This window comes from Suricata suricatta, chromosome 6, assembly GCF_006229205.1.
Source record: "Suricata suricatta isolate VVHF042 chromosome 6, meerkat_22Aug2017_6uvM2_HiC, whole genome shotgun sequence".
NCBI lineage: Eukaryota > Metazoa > Chordata > Mammalia > Carnivora > Herpestidae > Suricata > Suricata suricatta.
Window position 1 is genome coordinate 28664988 of NC_043705.1, and position 9314 is coordinate 28674301.

Sequence of the window (9314 nt, forward strand, 5' to 3'; positions counted from 1 at the left end):
GCTACTTAAACAGACAGACAGACAGACAATTAATGAGATAACAGAGTTGGGGTTAAGGAAATGGATGCACAATGACTGTAAATGATGGTTAGACTCCAGTGTGGAGTGCCTATCTCTGGCTCATCTCTCCTTCCAGGGGCCCCTCTGTCCACATGAGGGATATCCATCAGCCCAGCACAGGGATATTATGTAGACATAGCCCCAAAGCACTCTGAAGAAAGCATTGATTGTTCTCTAGGTATCTGATATCTTACAGATCGATCCTGATGGCCAACTGAAGGATTCAAAGATAAATAAGATGATTCCATGTGAACAGCTAGGGAAGACAAGATTTCCCCATTTCTGGCCTATAATTATCTCTGGGACTAATAAATTTTGTAAACCTTAAAAGTAGGATTACAGTATGTAGAAAGCAAAGGAAGTCTATAGAGGTCATTCATTGTTCAACATTTTCCCCATTCCCTCATTTTACAGATGAAACAACTGAATCCATGTGACAGTAAAAAGCTTACCCAAGGTCACACCACAAATTAGTGGCCAAAGCAGAAAGCTCCTAATACCTGGGAGTAAAGGCCTTTCTTTAACATCCTAAATTCCCATTAGAGAAATTATGTGAACTTTGGAGAACCTGAGCAGAAGCATGCACAATGTTTGCACACAAAAAGCTCACTACCTTTCCCTCCGTTGCCGAGAAAACAAAAGAATATTTTTATAGAGTACCAGCTTAAATGTCAGGTGCTCTAGGGGATATAGAACAATAAGACCCAGGTGCTCATACACAGGAAGTGAAAGTGGAGTCATTTCTAACTCTTTTATGGGGGATGGAGGGACTACCTTAGGGCTAAGGCTAACTGTGTTCTGACCCGACAGTGAGTGGCATGGAAATCAACCCTGCTGTCTTAAGAAGATAAACATTAGATTCTTGACTGGGAAAAGTAGGAGGCAAACTCAGTGGGCTTTTCCCAAGTGAGTCAAGTCTCAGATACCTCTTCCCCCAAGAAGAGAAGCCCACAAGCAAGCAGAGGAAGACAGCTTGCTGGGCCAAGAGGCAGAGCTTTAGTCCATTAAGGACATTTTGCATTTGGGACATTTGCACCTATCCTCTTAGACAAATGAAACAGAAAAACTATACATAAAAAATAGGAGCCCAAATTTCTTATCATTAGATTCAACATATCTAGAATTACTATATCAAATTGTTGTAAAAATTTCTAAATACTTCTCATTTCTGTACTTAGGTAACAGTAACAGGTTCACAGACTGACACCAATCCTAGCCTATACTTTGAGTGCACTGCCCTAAAAAAAAGCCTGAGTACTCATTGGCCCCTGGAACGCTTTTGGTCAGGGTTGGGGAGAGTGGGGGGGTGGAGTGCCTGATCTGCCTTTCTCACCCAAATCATGTACCAGGGGGCTGGGATGTGGTCTTGATATTCATGGTCACATGATCCTGTTAGTAGTTTCCTCTCTGTCTCTCTGGGCTGCCTTCCTCAACCCTAGAAAAGAGCTTCACCAAACAAATAGGAGCTCCATCCTTTCACTATAGTGCCCAAACTTACGTAAATGGTGCCTCAGGTCCCTACTAGGGGCCAAAATTTCTTTCATTCATTTGTCCTTCCATCCATCTGTTCACTAATCCGGGCATCTTCTCAAGCACTAAAGTGAATCTAGAAGAGAGACTTCTGGGGTGCCTGGCTGGCTTAGTTAGTAGAACATATAACTCTTGATCTCAGGGTCTTGGGTTCAAGCCCCATGTTGGGCATAGAGATTACTTAAAAAGAAAACAATAAAATAAAATAAAAGAGAGATTCCTGCCCAAGGAGCTGATGTCCTAGCAACTAAGTGGTGTCAGAAAGGCATCAGTCCTAAAGCGCCTGGGTGGTTCAGTCAGTTAAGTGTCTGACTTTGGCTCAGTTCATGATCTCGCAGTTCCTTAGTTTGAGCCCTGCATCGGGCTCTGTGCTGACAGCTTCAGCCGTGCTGAGCCTGCTTCAGATTCTGTCTCTCTCTCTCTCTGCCCCTCTCCGACTTGTGGTCCCTCTCTCTCTCCCTCTCTCTCTCAAAAATAAATAAACGTTAAAAAAAGAAAGAAAGAAAGGCATCAATCTTTTCAAATACAGCTGTGGGTGGCCCAAAGGTTAATTCTCAAATATAAAATGACAGACCTTCTAGGAATGAAGGAAATTTGTCAGAACTTACTTTGGTAGGATGTGGTAGAAGGGCCTATTACAGAGATGCCCTATAAAGTGATCTGTTCCATGGTCCCATGATTCCAGGACTTTGCAGTCACCAAGGAAGAGGGAAGGAAAGGTGCATTCAGTTACTTTGGTAAAAGGAGGAAAGGGCCCCAAATAGGGTTCCTCTATGATTATTAACACTGGGGAAGAAAGCAGGACAAAGAGGGAGGTCTCACTGACAGATGTGGACACTATAGCTCTGAGGAATCCGTGACCTACCTTGATGGTTAGGAACCTCATCTGCTCCAGGCAACAAGATTCTGAGAAACGAGCCATCAATCAGGAATAGACAAATTTGATTTATAGAGGAAAGAAGCCTCAAGGGTAGGGAAAGGCTTCAGCCCTTCTGTCAGCCTGAGAGGGAAGAAGGGCTGGCAGGGAGGGGTGGGGCGGGGCTTTCCTTGGAGTCTTTGAGCTGAGTCCTTCCTTCCTGGTCCCCCATTGGGTCAGTGACTCCTGCAGTCCTGCCAGTGAGGGACAAATGAGAAGAGCTGTTGATTTTTCCCCCTTGGCCATTCAGAATTTCCCCCACATAAATAGTGAGAAAAACCCTGCCCTCTCCTCACTTCTCTGGAGTTGGCCCTGGGCTGGACCTGGTCCCCTGGGGATGAGCAGGGCCATGGGGGACCTGTTCATGCTCAGGGTGGCTGTGGGCATATGCTATGCCATCTTCAGTGCCTCTGCCTGGTAAGTCCTTGCTACCCCTCCACCACACTCCCCACCAAGAAACCCCCATTATATCATCCCCATTCACCACTTGCCTCGCTTTTTCTCTTTTTGATAGGTCAGTGAACAATTTCCTGATAACAGGTCCTAAGGTAAGATGGGTCTCTGACTCCTGTTTTCACTCATCTGGGTTCATAAGGGAAGTCTTTTGGGGAAAGAAAAGAGGGGCTGGGGGAGACAATGCCAGAAGTCCCCCACCCAGAGGAACCCATAATTGTGCCTTAATGGAGAGCTAACCCATTTGAGTCCTGCCTGCTCCCCTGAGCCCAGACGACCTGACCTAAGCCAGGGCTGAACTTCATAGCCCTTTCCCCTTTGCCAGGCCTATCTGACCTATACTACCAGCGTGGCCCTGGGTGCCCAGAGTGGCATTGAGGAGTGTAAGTTCCAATTTGCTTGGGAACGCTGGAACTGCCCGGAAAATGCTCTCCAGCTGTCCACTCACAACAGGCTGAGAAGTGGTAAGTTTGTGCACCTGCACAGGGAATATATGTGCATGGAGGTGGGCTTGCAGTATGTGTATATGTTGTATGTATGACATATATATGCACAGTGAAATGAAAAAGTTATCACACTGATCAGCTGATCTGCCATTTCCTTGCTGTGCAAACTTGAATGAGTTACTTCCTTTCTGTTAACCCAGTTTTGTCATTTCATCAATAAGGCCAGCTCTATTTGGCTCACCAGGAGTACTGAGGGCTAGGAAGTTGGCTTAGGAAAGAGTAAAGGATCTTTATGTCCTTCTGACATGAAGCAGGAACCATGTAATAATCATAATGATCGTGGGTACCATTTACTGAGCTGGTATCTTACTAAACTCTTCAAAAAACATTGTCCCATTTCATTTCCACACACTCCCCATTCTGTGTGTATACTCCATGGGAAGATACTTCTCTTCATCCCCATCATCTTCTTTACTACCCCCACCTCTTTTCAGGCACCTCTTTATTGTTTCTATATAAACGACTTTTATGCAAACTACTACACACAGTTACAAACAGCTGCACAGGCGCATACACACACGCACATACGTGCACACATACGTGCATAGCCCACATGAGACGCAGCTCATCTTTCAGCATCTCTGTGGTTGGGATTTTACAACAGCTGAGCAGATGGGAAACTCCTCAGGTGCTGCAAACATAAAGCCCTTTCCCTATTTTTATTTCATGTAACTCAGTGCAAACTAAGTGTATACAAACACACAAATACAGGCATGCATTTAAAAAATAGAGACATTATTACATTTTATAGAAATACTTTTGGGGGCAGTTGGGTGATTAAACATCTGACTCTTTTAAGGGTCATTTTAAAATAAAAAAAATTTTTTTTTGCTGTTTATCTTTGGGAGAGAGACAGAGCACAAGCTAGGGTTGGGGCAGAGAGAGAGAGAGGGAAACACAGAATCTGAAGAAGCCTCCAGGCTCTGAGCTAGCTGTCAGCACAGAGCCTAACACAGGGCTCAAACCCATGAAAACCCATGAACTTCCAGATTATTACCTGAGCCGAAGTAGGATGCTTACCTGACTGAGCCATCCAGGCACTCCTAAAAATTTTTTAAGTTTATTTATTTTGGAAGAGCAAGTGAGCAGGGGAGGGGCAGAGACAGAAGGAGTGATAGAGAATCCCAGGCAGGCTCTGTGATGCTGGCATGGAGCCTGACATGGGGCTTGAACCCACAAACCATGAAATCATGACCCGAGATGAAACCAAGAGTCCAACATCTAACCAACTGAGTCACTCAGGCACCCCAGGCATCTGACTCCTGATCACAGCTCAGGTCATGATCTCATGGTTTTTGAGTTTGAGCCCCACATCAGGCTCTGTTCTGATGGTACAGAGCCTGCTTGGGATTCTGTCTCTCCTTCTCTCTGCCCATCACCTTTCTCCCTCTCTCTTTCTCTTTCTCTCTTCTCTCTCAAAATAAATAAATAAACTTAAAAACAAAACAAAAAGAAATATCTTTATATTCACCTCACGGAGTCCTCACTGCGCAAGGACCAGAAGCAGTGGCTAATGGACAGAAGCCCAGGCTGGTTTTCAGGAGAGCAGTGTCTTGGTCCCAGCACAAGTGGTGACGAGAGTGGCCTTGGTCTCATCACTGTCTCTCTGGGCTTTACTTTCCCCATCTGTACATGAGGATGCTCATGTCTTTGTGAATGAAGTAAGGATGGTGGAAAGACCTTCACTCTTCTATCACGTAGAAGAGCATCCTCTTCAACCCAAAGGAGGCAGAGGACAGGGGAGAGAAAGATCCTTGTTTTCCAAAGCCTCTGCTTTTTGGAGGTCATCAGAGCCCAAGTTTCCAGCCCCCTCTTTCTCTCCAAAGCCACCAGGGAGACTTCCTTCATTCATGCCATCAGCTCTGCTGGAGTCATGTACACCATCACCAAGAACTGTAGCATGGGTGACTTTGAAAACTGTGGCTGTGATGAGTCAAAAAATGGGAAAACAGGTAAGTTGTGCTCTCTGATGTGGGTGGGACGAAGTGAGGGATACAGAGCTACATTCAGGCTAAGGTCTTCCATGGAAAGGGGGACACAGATCCCTCAAACCCCTAGATACTAGCAGCAACTTCTTGGTGGGAGCTCCTGAACCTATAGTCACCTGAGAATTGAGCCTGAGTCCATGATTCCAGGATCACCAAGTAGCACTGAACTCTAAACTAACAAGACATCTAGGAATGAGAAGGCCAAAGAGAGTTTAAAGCTAACCCTCATATTTCAGGCTGGGAACAGCTTGGTCATAATCCAGAGCTACTCAGTTAATTGTACACTATCTAAGAGACTCAGATATATGTCATTAATGAGACATATCTAACAAGACTACTGTAGGATAATAGTGCAGAATTCCAGAATGTTTGAGCTGTAATGAACCTCTGAGACCCTTCTAGGCCTGGCTCAGTATGCTTCCTTTACTATAGGTATAGAAACTAAGCACCTAGTGATGGAAAGTTCCTGAGGGTGAGCAGTTGGCTTTGGGAACAGAACCTCACCCACCCACCCTGAGCACCGCCACTTCCCTGTTTCACCTGCTATAGCTTTACATGCTTCTAGGGCTCTTGAGGGATGGGTAGCCAAAGTGACCTTGACTGTTCTGAAATTGAGCAGGGAATTGTGTGCAGAACTTACTCTTTCCTTATGTGTAGGAGGTCATGGCTGGATCTGGGGAGGCTGCAGCGACAATGTGGAATTTGGGGAAAGGATCTCCAAACTCTTTGTGGACAGCCTGGAAAAGGGAAAGGATGCCAGAGCCCTGATGAATCTTCACAACAATAGGGCAGGCAGGCTGGTAGGTATAGGAGTCCACCAGTGAACGAGCAGGTGCCGTACTGGCAATAGCCTCACATCTGTACAGTTTATGAAGAGCTGTCTTATACCCATATGTTATCCTTACAGCACTTATCAAGACTGGGATGGCTACCCCCAGTCTCTGGATGACAAAGCCAGTTCAGGCTGAGCCAAGTGGCCTGGCCAAGGCAATACAACTAATAAGTATCTGAACCAGGCAATAAACTCAGATCTACTACTTTAGTCTTATCCCTAAACATTATGGTCTAGCCCCTTCCACAGGCAGGTTTCTGAGAACACAAAACAATATAGTACCAAAGCCTTGCTTCCAGGACTTAAAATTTTCCCCATTTCAACTGCATGTTCCAGGAAATTGATGCGGGGTTTTCATCTAATCTGTGTCCTAAAATATGCCTGGGCTTTGAGAGATTGGAACTGGTTGGAGCTTCTCTGAAGGGTCTATTCTCCCCCAAGCCTTCTTGTGGAGTGTTCTGAACTCAATTCTGGAAGCAAGTTGGATTTAGTGCTAAGAGCAGAATAATTTCCCTTTGAACCTATATCTGGATGACCTAGTTGCCCAGCGCAAGGGGAAGAGGTTTTCAAGGCAATTAATTATACTCCTGGGTGATTGCCTCAGGGGTAAGCATTCAGACTCCATGAGCTCCTCCCTTCCCTCTGGGAGAGGACAAATCCAAACCCTTACAAGTAAGTCCAGGTCCCACTTTCAAGACAATAACAGTGCCAATGATCATATTTTCCTCTTTAATTTACACAGTACTTTCTTGATCATTCTTATTCCAATTAGAGAGAGAAACAACTTCAGCAGGTGATGGAGTTGGCCCTAGAACCTAGGTTTCCTGATTCCAGTAACCTTCCCAGCACTTGCTTGACTCTCCTGAAGAATACCCAAGAGAGCTTTAAAATTACCCACACCAAGGCCTTTACACCCCTGAATATTCCAATTGAGAAGATCTGAGGTGGGAGACCCAGGACTAAGTGTTTTTCACAGGCCTCCCCAGTAATCCTGATGCCCTCCAAAGTTAAGAAGCACAACCCTAAAATATCCCATTTAATTACTAGCCTTTGGTCCTCCATAGCCATTCTCTTTTTCATTCTCTTTTTCTCTCTGAAGGCAGTGAGAGCCATCATGAAAAGGACCTGCAAATGTCATGGCATCTCTGGAAGCTGCAGTATCCAGACATGCTGGCTGCAACTGGCTGACTTCCGGGAGATGGGAGACTACTTGAAGGCCAAGTACGAACGGGCTCTGAAAATCGAGATGGATAAGCGGCAGTTAAGGGCTGGGAACAGCGCTGACAGCTGCTGGGCACCCACCGAGGCCTTCCTTCCTAGTGCAGAGGCCGAGCTGATCTTTTTGGAGGAATCTCCAGATTACTGTACCCGCAATTCCAGCTTGGGCATCTATGGCACAGAAGGTCGGGAGTGTCTGCAGAACAGCCACAACACGTCTAGGTGGGAGCAACGCAGCTGTGGGCGCTTGTGCACCGAGTGTGGCTTGCAGGTGGAAGAGAGAAGAACTGAGGCTATCAGCAGCTGTAACTGCAAATTCCAGTGGTGCTGCACAGTCAGGTGCGACCAGTGCAGACATGTGGTGAACAAGTACTATTGCACAAGCTCCCCAGGCAGTGCTTGATAGCACCCCACACAAATTCACTTGCTCAGTTGCATGACAATGGAAGTGGACACAGCTTCTTTCTCAGAGCAAGTGAATTAGAAAACAACTGGAAAATCACAGGGTTGGTCTGTAGTCCTCTTCCTGGGGAAATGGAGGCCCAAGGTTATACAGCACATTCTTCACAGAATTGAAATTGGAACCTGGGGATTCTAACTTGGGCAGACCCCATTTCATCTTTCTTGCAAGTTTCCTGGTCTTTGTGCCTATACATTTGTAACTTTGTTAAAGGAGAGTTTGGTTTGGGGGTCATATCCAGAAGGACCCTCAAAGTTCTTGTTGCTCTAAGTTTCAAATTGCATCCAACCCAGCTGGGCTGCTGAGAATCAGAGGGAATCAAAGAGTTCTGACTAGACTCTGAAGGAGCAAGCTTCCCCTGTGCTGGCTGGCTCCAGGAAGACCAATTATATGTTCAGGCAGATAGCTAAATGGGGCAGAGACCTTATATCTGCCCGGAGGGAGGTTTTGAGGGTACTGAGTTTTTCATCTGAGTATGCACTTTTATAAAGGTCTTGGGGTGCCTGACTGACTCAGTCAATAGAACATGTGACTGTTGATCTTCAAGCCCCATAATGGGTGTAGAGCTTTCTTAAAAAAAAATTTCTCCCCACAAAGCCCTGGGGAAACCAGAAACCAACATAAGCTGAGGACTTTTCCAGCTCAGAAATCATCTCTATAGCCATGGAAAAAGAATGGTCACAGTAAGTGGACAGGTGACTCCAACTTATCTAGACAAATCTCCCCCTGCCCCAACCATGTGCCCAAAGAGGGATTTTTTTTTCCCCCAAAGAGGTATAAAATGACTGTTTTGTTATTTTCCCAGATTGGGAACTCAACTTCATTTTGCAATAAATGCTAGAATATATATCCATCTGAGACCTTTTCTTTCTCTTTGGAAACCTTAGGATAAGAAAGGGAATGGGAAACCCTGTTTCTATATTCCAATTAAACACAAGGCTAAGGAGAAAATGGACATATCCAACCACAGGGATATAAGTGTTTGAGATATAGTAAAACTGAGAACCAGGAACTGGCCAGCAGGAACATAATCCAGAGTCCTAGATTTACAAGGTGTTACCATTAACGCAACCTAAGAAACTTGAGGAATAAGGAACCCCCCTTTCAACTTTAACCATATTCAAAGTGTGTTCGTATCCTTAAACTTGGGCTTCCTGGGGTATCTGTATGCCTCAGGGAGAACCTGGGCAGAAGACTAGAAAAGTTGTGGATTCTACCTTCCTAGTTTGCCCTTCTACATCTTCCAGTGGCAAACTTTGCAGGAGGAGCCCCTGGGGGCTCAATAACTGTTCTCCTAAAGTGAGCATCTCCTCTTTGGGAGTCTTCCCTCTGTGCAAAAGCTAAGCACCCT

At 45.5% G+C, this 9314-nt stretch overlaps 1 protein-coding gene across 1 annotated transcript; it reads left to right on the forward strand.

The window, feature by feature from the left end:
• Window positions 1–2893: 2893 nt before the first annotated feature.
• On the forward strand, window positions 2894–8814 carry WNT8A (Wnt family member 8A). Its single transcript, XM_029941974.1, is given in 6 exon segments — window positions 2894–2947; window positions 2950–3054; window positions 3285–3423; window positions 5292–5417; window positions 6111–6253; window positions 7385–8814. Coding segments are annotated over 6 exon segments (1089 nt in total). The 3' UTR covers window positions 7907–8814.
• The last annotated feature ends 500 nt before the right edge of the window (window positions 8815–9314 follow it).